Here is a 17,519-nt window from a genome sequence, read left to right as displayed (position 1 = left end):
CACTCAAATCGTGAGTCTCAATCCAAATGCACAAATCAAGACCTAATCGCACTTGAATCACATTTAAACACACAAGAGAAAATTGAAGATTCTCGTTGAAATCCATTGAAATGACGATACTATCCATGGAAAATGCAAGTGATATACACATCCTTCAAAATTCGGTGAAAATGGTAAGTTTCAGTCATCGTGCAATCATATAATCAAGTTATGCAAAAATGTCCCAGAAAAATGTTTGGGGATGACGTGCGAATTAGCTTATAATCTCGGCCTCTCGGGGGCAACTTATATTTTCACTCCATAAAGCATGTATCGAATAGAGCATCAAACAGTCAGACGACCATTAAAACATTGATTTCACCTCGTAATTAGAGCTGTTATGGTGCATCTTGCAACCGTTGTTTATTTTGCGAGTATTTCGGAAATTAAATCGAGAAATGGTAACTTTACAATTATAACCTAGAGACTAAAGAGTGTAGTGTTCAATTTTTATTTTTTTCTAAAACATGTTGAATTTTGTATTATAGAAATTAAAATTTGTACTTTATATCAAAAAAGAAAAAAGAAAAAATTGTACTACATAGAAAAGCCTTTAAAAAATTTGGGGGAAAAAGAGGGAAATTAAGTACAACCAGTCATAGCGATATGATACGTTGGTACAACCCCTCAATGCAGCACTACTACCCTTCTTCGATAACTTCAATACTGAAATAGAAACAAAAACCCACGGCCAAATTTCTCACTCTCCCTCACCTTATCTTCTTCCTCCCTCCGCGCCCTTCCTCTGCATTTTTTACACACAAACACACACTGAAACTCAACCAACAATGCCGGCCCCAACTCCGGTAGAAGGAGCCCAACCGGAGGCCAAAAACCCCGGCGAAGATGACTCCGATTCCGAACGCACCCCCGTAGAAATCTCCTCCTCCTCCTCCGACTCCGACTTGGACTCCGACTCCGACGACGAAATCATAACCTACACCCGAGCCGACGGCACGAGCCAGCAAGTAATGGCCGGCGACTCCGACGGCGAGAACGTGCCGGAGGTCAACATCCGCCGCTTCACGAAGCTACTCAACTCGAAGCGGCTGCGCCGGGAGCAGGACGAGGAGGACAAGGACATCGAGTACCACGAGGACCTGTTCGATTTCCCGAGGGACCCGGAGAACTGGCGGGAGGAGGATCTGAGGGAGCTGTGGGGGGACGCTCCGATTGCCTCCACCAAGCAGGGGTGGGACCCACACACGGCGGACGAGGAGGATTTCGATATCGTCGACGAGGAGATTCGGGAGGGCCGGGACCCGCCCATTGCCCCGTTTTACGTGCCGTACAGGAAGCCTTATCCGGTGATTCCGGATAACCACTACGATATCTCGAACCCGAAGTCGGTTATTGAGGAGCTCGATAGGATTGAGGAGTTCATGGTTTGGGTTAGCTACATTTTCCCTGACGGCAGCTCGTGAGTGTTCGGAGTTCAATTTTCGTTCGCACTTTTTTTTCTGAATTTTGAATTTGTTGTGTGATTTGGTGGGGTATTTCTTTAGCATTTTGTGCACATATTTGCATTCTTAGACTTATTTTAATTTTATTTTTGGGGAAATATGTTTTGAGGATAGAATTTCGAAAGTAGTGTTTGTTTATATTTAGGGAGGAGATAAAATACACTGTACTTGTCTAAAGATGTCGGAAAAATGTATTTTAGAAGAAGAATTTGAAAGAAATGTAGTGATATTTGATTGTTTCTAGTGACTGTAGCAGTCAAATCATGTTTGGAAGAGACGCGAACATTTGAAATTGTTTTGGGAACTTTTATGAGAAGTTCGATAATCGATTATTAGTTTTTGGGAACAAAATGAAAACGTTACTACCAATGTTATGATTTAGGTGTGATTGTTGTGTATTAATGCTACATATTCCCGATTATATGATCATTGATGAATTTTGATGTTTTTAAGGTACGAAGGCACTGTTTGGGATGATTTGGCTCATGGTAAAGGCGTTTACGTTGCCGAGCAAGGGCTGGTCAGGTTTGTGTGCAGAATTGAAGTTTTTGCGTTGATAATCCATGAATATCTCGTTTTTCCGATTGTGCCGTTATAATCACAAGTCCTCAAGGGTTAGTTACTGCTTGATAGGTATGAAGGAGAATGGCTCCAAAACAACATGGAAGGTCACGGAGTTATTGAAGTGGATATTCCCACCCCAGAGCCTATTCCCGGTTCCAAGTACGTCTTTCACATCCATGCAAACTCGTTATTATATAATTCGTAGTTAGAAGTTAGAATAGAAACATATTGCGGAATATTCTATTTAGTTATCATATCCCTTTTGTTTTTTTTAATATAGGCTTGAAGCAAAGATGAGAGCCGAAGGGAAAATAATATCGAGAGATTTTATGTCACCTGAAGACAGGGAATGGCTAGAGAAGGATATTGAAGACAGTGTACGTTTAGCTGATGGAAATTATGAAATCCCTTTTTACGAAAATGACGAGTGGATCAAAGAATTTGGAGAGAAACCGTAAGTTTTTTTTTTATTAATTACTATTGCTATAGACGGTCCTTGTGAATACTTTATGATATTCAAGAGAAAACATCTGAATTACTACTATAAAGAATAAGAAAACGTTCGATTCACATGAGAAGAATGGCTGCCCATTAGGTTAAGCTTATAATTGATTGTGCTTATGTGACTTTTTTGTGGTACTTTGATGCTAGGGAGAAAGGCCGATACCGATATGCTGGTGAGTGGAAACATGGGAGAATGCACGGTTGTGGTGTATATGAAGTCAACGAGCGAACAACATTTGTAAGAACACGCTATTACTCTTGCTTTTCTCCCTTGCATTTAATCCCTCTGCAGTAAAAAAACTTGAAACACATTTGACGTTAAAGAAACAAAATAGCCCTGATTCTACCCGTACAAAACGATAATGAGAATGACAGTATCTTGCTTTTATGAAGTTAATGTATTTCTTTCATCTTCGTTTCGTAGTTTTTCTCAATGTAGCACCTTATATTAAGGGTTGTTATATGCTATCTCTCTTCCATCATGCGTCCGGTGTTGTTGACTAGTCAATCTAACTACAATTTAAGAATGTTAATTTTAAACAGATTGACTTGATAGTTGATACTTTGGCAAAACATAGTGTATATAGTTTGTTAATCTGATTGATGTTTGAGAAAATATAAAGGGCTTATAAAATTCTGATTTAGAGACAGATATTATACATAATATTGCAGATATTATACATCGTATTTCTTATGGAAGAGGAAAACACCTTCATGCACAATTTCAAACAATGAGAAGTAATGCATCGCGTTTTCTATTTATGTGAGCAGGGACGATTCTATTTTGGCGAACTTTTGGAAGATACTACTGGATGTGATGCAGAAGTCTCAGGGGTAAATTAAATACTCTCTCTCTCTCTCTCTCTCTCTCTCTCTCTCTCTCTCTCTCTCTCTCTCTCTCTCTCTCTCTCTCTCTCTCTCTCTCTCTCTCTCTCTCTCTCTCTCTCTCTCTCTCACACACACACACACACACACACACCTCTAAAACTTTTTACTCGCTCAGATGAGGATAACTTATAGTATGTTACCTCAGATGCATGCAGGTATAGCAGAGGTGGCAGCTGCAAAGGCACGCATGTTTGTCAACAAGCCTGATGGAAGTAAGTAGCATTCCCGATTACTGATATATTACTCGTTTATTTCTTAAAAGTCTTAATTGTTTGTATCATTGCATTTAAAAAAATGGCAGTGTTTGCATGACAATGTTCGAAAAAAACCCTAACCTAATAGGGTCCTAGAATATAAGTTCACTGTAGGATACATAAGCTGCTTGTTTAATTGTACTATGTGGAGATTTGTTTAAGCTTCTTCGACAAATCAGTGTTCTGATCTTTATAATTGCTCACTCGTGTACCCTCTCTCAATATTTAGTCGAGTATGATAATTTGGGATGATATGCAGCTGGTGGGATCGAAGATATTATGTTATCTTAGAAACAATAATTTAAATAATTGATATAATCTAATTTGTGATTTAAGCATTGTAACATTGCATTTGGTGCCATTTTTCCTCTTTAATTAATTTGCAAAACAATTCTAAATCTGTGTAGTGGTGAGAGAAGATAGAGGTCCATACTCTGATCCTCAACATCCCTATTTATACGAGGAAGAGGATGTGTGGATGGCTCCAGGTTTCATCAATCAATTCTACGAGGTAACTCAGCATATAAAAACACGAGAAATGCAATCATACAAGGCATAAAAAAATTGTAAATTTTTTTTTTCAGGTTCCAGATTATTGGAAAATGTACGTCCATGAGGTGGATGAAGAAAGACAGATGTGGTTGAACTCATTTTATAAAGCTCCGCTCAGGATACCCATGCCTGCTGAACTCGAATACTGGTGGTCCAAAGGTAATAACTTCGTTCTTGAATATGCCCCCGTTTTGCCTTTTTTTTCTGCAAACTTGAAAAGTTAAATCAATATTTCTTAAGCTTCCCAGACCTTTTTCTGCCTTTTCCTTTTCGAAATTTCTTAATTTAAATTACTTTTTTATTTTTATTTTCTGCCTGATTATGTATTCATGAATGTACATACATGAGAGGGTTTCTTGATTAAATTTCCGCGCTTTTTAATTCAGAGGAAGAACCAGAATTCGTACTGATAAGCAAAGAACCGGAGCCAGATCCTGAAAATCCATCAAATCTTATTTACACCGAAGACCCCCTTATCCTACACACTCCAACTGGAAGATTAATAAACTACATAGACGATGAAGAACATGGGGTCCGCTTATTCTGGCAGCCTCCGGTAGAGGAAGGCGAAGAAATCGATCCAGACAAGGCAGAGTTTCTCCCCCTTGGATTCGACGAGTTCTACGGGCGTGAAGTGGTTGAAGAGAGAGATAGTTTCTGGGTTCGTTTTATAACATCTGTTGAAAATAAATGCAAACCCATGCTTGCTGGAATAGAAAAATGGACCGAAGAGAAGAAGAAAGCTAGTGAGACGAAGTTGGAGGTTTTGAAAAAAGAAATGGACTTGGTGGACGCTGAGCTGGCGCTTAAGGATGCGATTGAGGATTTGGATGAGGAGTTGAAGAAGATGCAGGAGGAGGAGGAGAGTAAAACGGAGGGAGGGGTAGAAGAGGAAGATGTTTCTACTGTGGGTCCCACAAAGGAGGTCGAGCAAATTACAGGCGAGGCTGAACAAGAGGAGGAAGAAGAGGAGGAAGAGGAAGATGATGATGATGGTGCTGCTCCGTCTAGTTTTGGGTCAATTGAAGGGCGAAACTCGGTGAATAGTGAGACGAAGGGGGGTAAATTTGGAAAGTCTACATTTGCGGCGACTTCTCTGTCGTTTGGGAGTTCTACTAATCTCTTCTCGTTGGTAAGTTTCGAAGCGTCTTTAGTTTTTGATTGTGTTTGAATTCGAGGTTTTTGTTGCATTTAGCACCCGTGTGTTTATTCTGATTGTCAAAAAAGTCCTCGTGTTTATATAAATAACAGCAAAATCCCCTCTGTGATTTTATTAGCAAACTACCTCCTAATAAAGTGTTGTTTAGGGGGTTGAGTGCTGAAAAAAAAATACATTATGGGGGTCTTTTTGCTAATATTTAAAACATGAGGGGTCTTTAACAATTCGGTAAAACACAATGGTACTGAATGCATGAAACTATTTTAATTCACTCTCACACCATAAAAACATACACACACACAAAACACAAAATCACCTGTACAGAATACACCGGAAACATAAAACCATGCACATCCACATACGCACAAAGTCGATTTTACAGTGTATATTCGTGTGTGCGTGTTTGCATGTGTGTTCTCGATTCCGCGAATGTATGTTCGCAGTACGTTTCTTTTTCCTTCCGCAAACTATTAGAACTCAATAAAGTCGTACATTCATCTCATTCATGGTTCCTCGACAGGTTCCACAAAAGTTGCAGAATTCATTTTCAAAGTGGAAGGAGGCGAAATTACCAAAACGGGCTTCTTCTTCTACTCCTACTCCTACGCATCAACAGCTTCAGAGTACGCACGCCGTTAGCTTTCCTCGTTCAGTTGTTAAAAACTTGAACCTGAAATTAACGAGGCAAACACACCACCACCACCACGTCGAACAAAACCTGAAGCTGAGCTTGAGAAATCGCTCGAAAAGGAAAGCTTCAATGGAAACGGAACGAGTTTTGGAGAATTTGAGTATATTATCATTACACACACCAATAACGTTATAGCCCCGTTTTTTGTCTTTAAATTATCGATTATTTTTGTAGTGTACCTGCAGCTGAATATACTACGTTTGAGCTGTAGCCCCTTTTGTATTCGACGTATTTTTTAATTTTTTTTGAAAATTTATATCGCCCGTGGCTGAGAGTTAGTTAATATGGAGTTGCATTTTCATGATATATTCTCGAAAAAATGAAAATATATTTGGTAAACGAACGCATCGTTCTCCAAATTCCGTTTTGTTTCGAGACAAACTTTTAGAAAAAATATGCATTGGATGTGAACAGATGTAGAATATTTAGTAATATTAGTATATCACGGCAAGTAATATATTATTATTATTTTCATATTCATTGCATCATCATCATACATAACGTGACACAAACTTGAATCAAGTACGTCCAATTAGGAAGCTAATATTCAATAAGCAAAGCAACAGTTGTACAATAGAATAATATCCCATTGTCTCGTGAAAATTAACATACAGTAGAACCTCGATAAATTAATAACCTCGTTTAAATAATATTTTTTTCTTCATAAACTAATATTTCACTAAATTAATAGAATTTGGATAATCTTAACTATTAGTATTAATTTATAAAAGTTTAACTGTAGTTTGTGAAGAAAAAAATAGTTGTGCCAACAACAAATATTTTGAAATGGATAATAATTAGTTAGTCGTTTAGGGTTTCCAACAAATTGTTTCTTTTTGCATATTCAAGAATATTATTTCATATTTACATGTTTATTTTCTTGTGCGATTTTTGGTTTATGTCACTTTCTTCTCGATTTTGGAGGGATCAATTGGCGCAAAAAAATTTACATTTGAAGCCTTACACTTGAAATATTTGAAATGTGTAGGCGGCACTGGATTCGAACTCAGGACCCCATATAATATTAATATCTCCGATATTAATATTATTGAAAATAAATTATATATATTTCCTGAAAATTAATTTCGGACAAGTATTGAAAATAGTCACAATTAATTCATACAGTCATAATAGTCGACTAGCTATGTGTCAGTAGCTGTTGAATAAATGAACCAATAAATGGCTCAGAGAAGACCCAATTGTCTGAATACAATGTTCGTGTGGTGACATCATCATTGGGACACGTGTTATAATCTGATGACGTGACACAAACCAACAGCCGCCAAACTCATACCGGTCATGGAATTAATTTATAGTCAACTAGTCCTCCCGCCCGAGTCCCACACCGATGACTCTTCTGTCTTTTTCTTGCAACAAGTGGCCATGCCATTTTACTTCTTTACCCTTTAAAAAAAATTAAACTCCAACATCTGTCAATTTTCAATAATGTACTCAAAATCAGTTAAACCAGTATTTAATTTAACCACTACTATTAACAGGGGGGATCAAGTTAATTTTTGGAGTTGGGGGCTGCTCTCGGAAAAAAATTAGGTTCACGTACAAAAGATTGTAAAAATAAGTTTATATTGATAATTTTTTTTTATTAAAATAGCATATAATATAACCGTATTACATTTCAAGCATAAAAAATAAAAAAATATTTTATTATTTTTCTCTTTTTCTTTACCTATTTTCTAATTTAGTCATATTTTTAACAAAAACATGTCTTAATTTTTTAGGGCACTGCCCGAACATCAAAATTTTTTTGTCAACTATGTAACATATTTTCGCACTCGCTATTGGAGCAAAACATTTACTTTTCGCTAGGTCCGCCCGTGACTAATAAGTTAATATTTAAATTGATAGTGGTAAATTAACATAATTTGTACTAATTCGAGCATTAGAAGGTAAATTGAGAAATTTAAACTTGGTTCAAACAATACGTATCACTTTCATCTAAACAATAAAGGGCCGGTACCAAGTTTAAAGAAAGACCCGTAAAGAAAGACCCGATTCAATGTATTATGATTTATGAGTGGAATTTAAAACTAAAGCTAATTTTTTATTTAACCTTATATGTAAAAGAAAGAAACGCTGGCCAACCCTAAGAAACCCTAATGATATTTTTGTAATTATTTATTTTTAATATTTTTTTTACTAATTTTCTAACTATAATTTTAACAATTATCAAAATTCATATTTGTTATTAATATATCTCAAATCTTAAGAAATAAAGATAGAAATTCGATTTGTTAAATTGATCATTTTTTTCACTTTTAAAAAACGATCCCGTATATCTTATTAATAAAAGGAAGGTTGTTCTGGTGAAACCCTAGGGTTTTTTTCCGGCTCATTTTATGGCTACATTTGTCTTTTATACCATTTATTTATTTTATTATTTTTTTTATTTCAATTTACATTTAAACTAATTTTAATGATATTTTAATTCTAAACTATAAACTAATTACGTATCTTTTAATGATATATTACTAAGATTAACTACGTATCTTCTAAAGTAATTACGTATTTTAAAGGAATTATCCAGATTTTATTATTTTATTATTTTAATGATATTTTAATTCTAAACTAATTACATTTATAATTAATAAGATTAATTATAATTTTAATGATATTTTAATTCTAAACTAATTACATTTAAACTATAAACTATGTTAATAAGATTAATTATGTATCTTATTAATCTTATTAATAAGAGTAATAAAATTAATAACGTATCTTCTAAACTATAACTACGTATCTTCTAAACTAATTACGTTTTTAAAGGAATTATCCAGATTTTATTATTTTATTATTTTCATTTTATTAATAAGATTACTTCAATTTTCATTTAAAAATTTTTTTCTCCCAAAAAACACCTATTTATATCATTTTCCCACTTCTCTATGGGTATCTTTCTCTTTGCAAAAATAAACTCCATTAGTCATCAGGTAAGTTCCACGAAATCTTTCCACTTCCCACTTATTCTCAACTTCCTATGTATTTAACAGTAATTATAGGATTGGAAAGGGTTTAATTTATATGGATGTTTGTTGATTTATATTTCTTCTATCGGTCGGTTTTGTTATTAGAATATGCATCAAAATGTATATAGGAGAACAATCGAGCTATTATCTTTTAATGATATATTAATAAGATTAATTATGTATCTTCTAAACTTATTACCTTTTTTCAAGGAATTCTCCAGATTTTATTATTTTATTATTTTCATTTTATTAATAAGATTACTTCAATCTCTTATTACCGTTTTTCAAGGAATTATCCAGATTTTATTATTTTATTATTTTCATTTTATTAATAAAAGTAAGGTTGCTCCGGATAAAACCCTATGGTTTTTTTTTCCGGCTCATTTAATGGTTATAATTGTCATTTGCTTGATTAATTTCTTTTATTATTTGATTTAGTTAATTTATTAAAATCAATTGTAACAACTAATTCTCGAGATTTTTGTGTTTTCTCAATATTTCCTTCCCCGAATTCCTTCCCACAAATCTAAAGATACGTATATTTTTCCATCAACATTCTCCCTTCCCACTTCTCTATATGTATCGTTTTTAATTTTTAATTATCATCTTCACGCCCGAAATTTGTGGAATTAATTATATACGATAAGATTTGAGGCATGATTTGTTTAAGTTTATAAATTTATTCTTTTCCAAAACCCTGTAACACAAGGTTGCTACAAAATGGGGCTGAAAAATCGTAGGCATCGCATTGATGGCAGTTGCTCAATTCCAGGTTCATTTTGGTTCCTCTTTTGAATAAAAAAATATTCTTTGATTAGTTTTTGTAAGTCATTCGAAAGATTTATTGATGTGATAAGTTTCTTGCTTTGTAAATCGTTGAACATAATTGTCTATATATGAGTTTTTTGTTTGATGTTTGCTGTCAATTTTTCAGATTGTTTCTCCGAATGTGATTCATAAGAGGCAAATGCAGTCATGACGAGCGACATCATGTTTTCAAGAAAAAAAGAAATTTTTGAATGTGACCGGTAAGAGGCAAATATGACCAATTCATATGGACTTCCATCTCTCTTTATTACTCCCTCTCTCTCGAGAAAGTTTCCTTAGGTATTCTGAAAAACTCTCTTCTCGAATTGTTACGTTGTTTTCATGAATGTTTATCTACATTTTTGTTTTCATGTCGAAGGCAGTGCTGCCATCTGGAGCGTACTTCACGGGCTGCCATCGAGTTCCCCGCATGACTATTTTTGTTACGATGGACCTGGCGATGAACATTTAAGTTACGATGGACCTGGCGATGATAGATTGGTACGTATTTAAGTTTGATTATTTTTAATGAACCATGTGAGAAGTTGGCTATCAGCTTTTCTAGACCCATTAGCATGCATTATTAGTCTTTCGTCTTCCCTTCTATATATCTTTTTTTCTCTTCCTTTTGATTTTTCATAGCCATTTTATTAAACAACAAAAGGAAAAAAAAAAATTATCTCTAAAGAACTTCTCTGCAATACAAGAAACTTGATAAAGATGACAATGTATGCTTTGAAATCTTCCATCTTTTTTAGTTTTTATTTCATTATATTTGGTAATTTTTCTTCCTAATGATTTTCTTCAGATTAAAGAGTTGATCATCTTAATCACTTGGACAACTGGGTCAACTCGGGGCAGAGACATGTTAATATTTCATGAAGACAATACTTAGTAGTTCTTCTCCTAGCATGTCTACGGGTTTATTTGTTCGCTCCGATCTGCAACAAAATTCAATCAGGAGAAGCCACTTTTCGAAGAATCCTGAAACTCTACATATATTGCTCTGCGCTCTTATTGTGTAAATCATTATGCAAGCTCAACAAAGATGTCAACAACTTACAATATATTAAAGGTAAGATTGTGTTTTTTCATATGTTTTATTGCCCCATTATCTAATTCAATGCTAAGAAATGGCAAAAGCTGGTGATATATGCTGCCCAAGGCTGGAAAGAAGAAACAGATAATATTTTAGAGTTGTTTTTTTTTCCTTTTTTCGTTTCTTTTTGTTTTATTTTGCAATTTTAATGATTATCAATGACATTATCATCGTATATAGATTAACTATTCAAGTTAAGAAAATGATTTTATCTGATTTTAGTTTATTAAGTTATATACTTCTTTTATCATTTTTTGCTTTTTTAATCTATATTTATTTGTTTATGTTTACTCTAGATTTATATTTTATTGTTTTTCTATACTCATATTCTCTCATGTTTTACTAATATGTTGGATAGCGGTCGAACATGAGTTATACTGTTCAAGGCTTGAAAAAAATTATTAGGAGATTAAATTTGTCCAAATATTTCCGATTGTAACTTTTTATTCAAGTATCTTTGAAATATTTTCTCTTAAGAAAATATATAATTATCAATGCAATTATATTCCCAAAATGAATAGTGTATGTTTAACTTAATTTTATTGATAAAATAATTATATGCCTCATGATTGAAATTAGTGGAATCTTTACTTCGTAATAATTCTTCGATATCGTAATTAATCTCATGTATCATCTTCTTTCTGGCTTTTGAGCTGCTATTATTGTCACCCATCGATCTCATGATCATCTATCTACCATTACAGTCTCTTCATAATAGTTAATTAACAATCCTTCATTTAACAAATATAGATCTAGGGCCAGTATAATCTACCTAATTCTTTTTTGTAAAATTCCGTGCATCGCACGGGTTAAATTACTAGTATAAAAGAAAGAAACGTTGGGCAACCCTAAAAAACACTAATGACATTTTTCTAATTATTTATTTTTAATATTTTTTTTACTAAATTTACAACTATGTTTTTAGCAATTATCAAAATTCCTATTTTTCGTTAATACATCTCAAATCTTAAGAAATAAAGATAGAAATTCGATTTGTTAAATTGATCATTTTTTTTTTCACTTTTAAAATACAATCCCGTGCATCGCACGGGAAAAAAATGCTAGTTAAAAGTTAAAACAATCAAAATTACTACATTTCAAAATTAGGAAATAGATATAATATAACAAGTGTTTCGTAATTTCAAGATCACCCCCTCAATTTTTGGTATTTATTTACTCTAATTCTACGATATATCTTATATTAAAAAGGCATTAAATAAAATATTTTAATTCTTAAATAATTAAATAAATAATTATTTACTTAGATTTTTTCTTACATTGAAGGAAAGTCATCCCAAATAACGGAAACAGCCGATGTAGCTTCCAAGGTACATCTCTCTATAAAATCCCTCCAGGGTTAACTCATCACATTCTCTCTCATGACTTTCTCTCACTACAAATCTATATTACGAAACCTAGATTCTACAATATATACATACAGATAGTTGTATATCTATATCTATATCTAATGCCGTCGCCGAAGACTCACCGGAAAGCTGGAGAGAAGAACAAGATCAAGGGGATGATGAGGAAGACGTTGTCGGAGAAGTCGTCTTCTTTTCACGGCAGAGACGACGGCGCGGTGGTGGCGGCGGAGATGATCCTGCGACGGCCGAGGACGGCGCCGGACTTGTTCGCCGGTCGGAGGTCGGCGGAGGATGCGGTGGCGATGGGAGTACCCGCGAAGCTGACGAAGCTGCTGTTGAACGTGACTATACACAGATGCCTCGGGGCCGTGAGGGTGGTGGTGCCGCTTGAGGCGACGGTTGAGGACCTGATCGCGGCGGCGCTCCGCCAGTACGCGAAGGAGGCGCGGCTGCCGGTTATCCCTCCCGGCGGCGCCTCCGACTTCGACCTCCATTACTCACAGTTCAGCTTAGAAAGTAAGCCTCGATCCGATTACTTTCTTTAATTTTTATAATTTAATTTATTATTTTTGTACAAAAATCATAATTCATTTCAATAAATTACAATAATTTGATTGATTATTTTTTAATATTAAAAAAAGGCTAATTTTATTTATTGGTTAATAAACAGGTTTGGATAGAGATGAGAAGCTAAATGAGTTGGGATCAAGAAACTTTTTTTTGTACCCAAAGAAGGCAGCGGCGGAGGTGGTGGCGGCCACCGCTAGAGGCGGCGCGTCGACATCAAGATGTTCAGAAGAAGTTGATAGGGGTAGCATCAAGAAAGGCACATGGCTCAAATTCATGGACTTTTTACTGTAAACTACAGCCACAATTTGTGCCAATAATTCTTTTTTAATATCTGAATATTATGTAGATTGTAAAATTAAAATAGAAAATGAATATATAGAATGTCTTTTTCTTAGGAATATTCAAAGTTTGGCATATTTTCCAGCAAGACATAATTGTATAGAGTGGTCACACTGTTCTAGGAAAAATAAAGTATGGTTATTTTTGTCTTCTATTTCAAATTATGTATGGTTGAATTTTTCTATCGCAAAATTGAAAGAATTCAATGTCACAAAATTCGTGTAAATTAATATACAAAATATAAAAATAGGGATTTACACGTATAATTTAATAAAAGTTTGTGTAACAAAATATTTTGCGGCGGAAATTAAACAATTTAAGTTTTAAGTCATTATCTTTAAGTATATAATTTTTTGATGTGTTTTTACAAGCTAAAATTTTATTAAAACAATATCTAAAGAATACTAGCATAAGAATTTCTAAATCTATGGTATTTATTCTAGAACTCTAGAAGTACAAATTAGTATCCAATTATATTAAATACAAACAGACTCAATAAAAATACAACGAAATCAAGGTGTTGTAGAAGTTGTACGGTCATCCAAAACGCTATGCTCTCAACTCTCTTCAGAAACACGTGATAAGTGAAAATACAATATTGTATATATATATATTTTTTTCAGAATAACGATCAACACTCGCTGAATTCGAACCACAGATCTACATATAATTACATACACTTATGTATTTGTGTGGTTAATGATTAGTATTTAATCAAATATAAGATATGAATCCACCCGATGTAAATAAACACGTGTAGCATCTAACCCGCAATTTATAAACTTTTTGCTTTCTACATAGACAAAACAAAGAGTATTTATTTTTCTTCGAGTATGTAATATGCTCACACGTTTTAAAAAAAGTTGATAAAATAGAAATATAAGAGCAAATAAACTATAAGAATGTTTATAATTCAATAAGTTAATCTAATCATATTACACGTGTAATTTAAGATGATAAAACCGTTTGAAATTCATCGAACAAGCCAAATAAACTTGGTATATTCCCATTGTGATTTGTTTGTGGGTGGTGACGTGGACATCTGTCCACTTTTATGCAGTATGATATTCGTCTTCGGGCCTGACCCACTATAAAAGCCCATATACTAACTAAGAGCCCAAACAAGCCCGAATGAAGCCCAACAAATCTTTTACACAAAAAAACATTTTGTGACAATTAAAATTTATTAAATAAAAGAGGTTCTAATTACAACTTGTTTTTTTTTTTGAGACCATACTAATTAATTACAACTTAACTCCTTAATACATATTATAATTATTTATTTATAAAATATTTATTTTACACAATGTATTTCTGAAGGTCTTTTCTTTTGTAAAAAGTATAATTAAAGGAAGGTGTATGCTAAACGAATTTTATTATTATTATTATTATTATCATTAATATTAAATAAAATCAAGGCCGCTTGATTACTCGATTGACTAATCAGATCAACGGTCCGAACCCCACGATCTACCTCTCCGATCCTTCTAACCGGACCTCCGCCTGGCTCTCTCCGCCGGCAGCTTATCGTGGCCGAGCCACCGTCCATCCATCCGCCGCCTCCGCCGCTTCCATTAGCTGTAATAATCATCTCTCGCGATCACTTCTGTAACCTTCTTTTCCTGCAGGTATTCATCACTTTATCTATTTGTGTATAACAATGATAATTTAGGCCTATTTAATTGAATTTCTGAAGCTGAATCGCGAATTCCGATTCAATTTTTACATAACCTATCTCCTGAAATTCATTGAAATTCCTGTAAATTTCATAATTCCTTTATCAAAATATACGTAAAGCGTTAGATTCAATTTGTTTTTCCGTTAGATGAAACCTTGTAAAGCGTTCACGATCCCAATCTATGTATCGTCTGTGTTAAGGTAAAATGGGTAAAATGCCAGATAAATGTGATCATTTTTTTTTAATTGTGAAGTCAAACCTAAATATACTACTAAGAATGCTCATACAAGAACACAGAGATGTACATACTTTTATGTATTCACTGTGTGTGTGTGTGTTTTCTGTGTGATAAGTTTCTTAGTTTCTAAAATAGTGTATATTCCCTGTTTTGTTTTCAGAAGATTTGTCGAAAAGAAAAGTCGAATATTTGATAATTGAAATAGGAGCGATGGTGTTAGTACTGGCATTGGGTGATTTACACATACCACACAGGGCTCCGGATTTGCCAGCCAAATTCAAGTCCATGCTTGTTCCTGGAAAGATCCAGCATGTCATTTGCACCGGCAACGTATCTATCAAAGTGAGTGCACATAGTCTCTGATTATTCTTTTCGTTCGGAAGGATTATGCGCTTGAGAATTCCATTCTTGTACTTTTGGAATAACTTATGTGCCTTGAAATTTGTTACGTTGATGCTGCGGATTTGTTTTTTTTTTTTTTTTTAATTTCTTAGAGAGCATTTGAAACGGCAAACTTAGGGATTTCCACTTCATTAAATTATAGAAGGGCTAAATATTAGGATTATCAGCTGAACGCGTAGCAGAAGATAGCTGCATAGCTCGTTTTGAACCAAACGAATATTTGCTAATTCCAATAGGTGGATTGAGATAATAAAAAATCTCTATTGGTGAATAATTACTAAAGATAGGACTGGAGGGACCTTCTATGGGGTAGGTAACCTTGTGACTTGAGAAAAGGCCACGGAAATCTGTATTTGCCCTCAACAATTAATTCATGAGATGTAGAAGTTACTGATCAAACTGCCCTTTTGCCTGTTTTATACTCTCTTTGCATGTAGAGTCTTATCTTTATTGATTTCTTGATACTTGTGATGGTGTTTGTTACTTGTTAGTGAATTTAGATATTAGATTTTGAAGGAACGTAAATATCTGGTTTGTGCATTCATTTTTTGAATTCATGTTGAAAATTTACTAGTCACTACTCTACCCTCCACTGAGTGATCAACGGACATGTCAACAACCAAAATCTCCAATTTACAGCACTCATAATAAACAGTTTAGGCTGGAAAATCGATACAATAAGTGGGCTATAAAGTACATACGCTAATTCTATGCCTCCTAATTTACTATCCATAAACTACTACTATTGGTGTTTTCCGTATGATTGCCTGCCTATGTAGATGCACATGTTTGTTACCGTTGCTGCACGGACTAATCATCACGCAGTCAACTAGCACCAAAGTAAAACGTGAAATAAAGTGCTGCTTAGAATTTAGATAGTTAACCATCAGGTTTATGATTGAGCCCCAAAATCAAGAAAGGCATTTAATCTGAGAATGTTGAGATATTTGCAGGAAGTTCATGACTACTTGAAAACCGTTTGTTCAGACTTGCACATTACTCGAGGAGAATACGATGTGGATTCACGTTACCCCGAAACAAAGACATTAACAATTGGCCAATTTAAGCTCGGTATATGCCACGGCCATCAGGTTTGTTTCTCTTTTAATTGCTATAAAGATAATGCATTATCAAATAGAGCCGAAAAAAATTAGATAAATGGTTGTTCATTCTCTTGATGTAATCTTTCTATGAAGGTGATTCCATGGGGAGATCTCGACTCGCTGGCAATGCTACAGCGACAGCTGGACGTAGACATTCTCGTGACAGGTCACACACACCAGTTCACAGCGTACAAGCACGAGGCTGGGGTTGTGATAAACCCAGGGTCAGCGACGGGTGCCTTTAGCAGCATCACCTACGATGTCAACCCTAGCTTCGTTCTAATGGATATTGATGGTCTACGAGTTGTCGTTTATGTTTACGAACTCATTGATGGAGAGGTGAAGGTCGATAAAATCGATTTTAAGAAGACAACTACATCCTAACTGAAACCACAATGACTTCCTTTTTTTTTTTTTTTAGTTTTTTTTTCTTTACAAATTTCTGCCACAGTTGTCTAACTATTGGACCAAGTTTGTTATTTCGGAGGTGCTGAGTTGATTGATGGTTGAGTTTGATTGCTCGTAATTTGGTTTTAATTCTTTGCAATTACAATTTTTGTATTCTACTCATTTTGAAACGAGATGATTAAAGCTATAATTCAATTTTTCGAATTTGAGAACATGTTTATAATTAAATAAATGAAAATTGTAACCAATATCGATGCTCTTGTTATATTTATTTCAATTCATTTTATTAGAATATTTTAATTATTAAAAAAAATAAAAATGAAAATTCGCTTGCAAATATCACATTTTCCAATTATTTGTTTCAAGTCAATTTTTTTCATGACGTTTTTTAATACCCTTGTTGAAGAAAT

The 17,519-nt window shown here is 34.2% G+C and overlaps 3 protein-coding genes across 4 annotated transcripts; all 3 read left to right on the top strand.

The window, feature by feature from the left end:
- The first annotated feature begins 584 nt into the window (after nucleotides 1–584).
- EMB1211 (MORN (Membrane Occupation and Recognition Nexus) repeat-containing protein) lies at nucleotides 585–6,397 on the top strand. Its single transcript, XM_012982524.2, has 11 exons — nucleotides 585–1,459; nucleotides 1,956–2,027; nucleotides 2,136–2,225; nucleotides 2,347–2,520; nucleotides 2,718–2,808; nucleotides 3,342–3,404; nucleotides 3,604–3,670; nucleotides 4,120–4,223; nucleotides 4,297–4,423; nucleotides 4,651–5,396; nucleotides 5,944–6,397. The coding sequence occupies exons 1-11, from the start codon at nucleotides 828–830 to the stop codon at nucleotides 6,247–6,249; spliced, it is 2,472 nt and encodes an 823-aa protein (XP_012837978.2). The 5' UTR covers nucleotides 585–827; the 3' UTR covers nucleotides 6,250–6,397.
- Nucleotides 6,398–12,289: 5,892 nt separating this feature from the next.
- Nucleotides 12,290–13,441, top strand: LOC105958504 (uncharacterized). Its single transcript, XM_012982504.2, has 2 exons — nucleotides 12,290–12,887; nucleotides 13,042–13,441. Exons 1-2 carry the CDS (start codon nucleotides 12,473–12,475, stop codon nucleotides 13,230–13,232), a joined length of 606 nt encoding a protein of 201 aa, XP_012837958.2. The 5' UTR covers nucleotides 12,290–12,472; the 3' UTR covers nucleotides 13,233–13,441.
- A 1,186-nt stretch (nucleotides 13,442–14,627) lies between these two features.
- On the top strand, nucleotides 14,628–17,313 carry LOC105958523 (vacuolar protein sorting-associated protein 29). 2 transcript variants are annotated; one of them, XM_012982526.2, is made up of 4 exons: nucleotides 14,628–14,908; nucleotides 15,357–15,538; nucleotides 16,552–16,689; nucleotides 16,795–17,313. In XM_012982526.2, the coding sequence occupies exons 2-4, from the start codon at nucleotides 15,407–15,409 to the stop codon at nucleotides 17,083–17,085; spliced, it is 561 nt and encodes a 186-aa protein (XP_012837980.1). In that variant the 5' UTR covers nucleotides 14,628–14,908; nucleotides 15,357–15,406; the 3' UTR covers nucleotides 17,086–17,313. The 2 variants fall into 2 exon arrangements, with proteins under 2 accessions (XP_012837980.1, XP_088673387.1); XM_088817261.1 differs by having other exon boundaries at nucleotides 14,718–14,908; nucleotides 15,360–15,538.
- Nucleotides 17,314–17,519: the final 206 nt, after the last annotated feature.

Source organism: Erythranthe guttata, chromosome 4 (assembly GCF_056151865.1).
Source record: "Erythranthe guttata isolate IM_541 chromosome 4, IM_541, whole genome shotgun sequence".
Taxonomy (NCBI): domain Eukaryota; kingdom Viridiplantae; phylum Streptophyta; class Magnoliopsida; order Lamiales; family Phrymaceae; genus Erythranthe; species Erythranthe guttata.
Note: the sequence above shows the minus strand (reverse complement) of the source record. Positions and strands in the feature narration are given on the sequence as shown.

Excerpts from the sequence above, each read along its gene's own strand:
- LOC105958504 (XM_012982504.2), top strand. The coding sequence starts at position 12,473 with ATGCCGTCGCCGAAGACTCACCGGAAAGCTGGAGAGAAGAACAAGATC. Across the intron at positions 12,888-13,041 it reads CTCACAGTTCAGCTTAGAAA|GTTTGGATAGAGATGAGAAG; the intron begins GTAAGCCTCGAT and ends GTTAATAAACAG.
- LOC105958523 (XM_012982526.2), top strand. The coding sequence starts at position 15,407 with ATGGTGTTAGTACTGGCATTGGGTGATTTACACATACCACACAGGGCT. Across the intron at positions 15,539-16,551 it reads CCGGCAACGTATCTATCAAA|GAAGTTCATGACTACTTGAA; the intron begins GTGAGTGCACAT and ends AGATATTTGCAG. Across the intron at positions 16,690-16,794 it reads GTATATGCCACGGCCATCAG|GTGATTCCATGGGGAGATCT; the intron begins GTTTGTTTCTCT and ends CTTTCTATGAAG.
- EMB1211 (XM_012982524.2), top strand. The coding sequence starts at position 828 with ATGCCGGCCCCAACTCCGGTAGAAGGAGCCCAACCGGAGGCCAAAAAC. Across the intron at positions 4,224-4,296 it reads TCATCAATCAATTCTACGAG|GTTCCAGATTATTGGAAAAT; the intron begins GTAACTCAGCAT and ends TTTTTTTTTCAG. Across the intron at positions 5,397-5,943 it reads CTACTAATCTCTTCTCGTTG|GTTCCACAAAAGTTGCAGAA; the intron begins GTAAGTTTCGAA and ends GTTCCTCGACAG.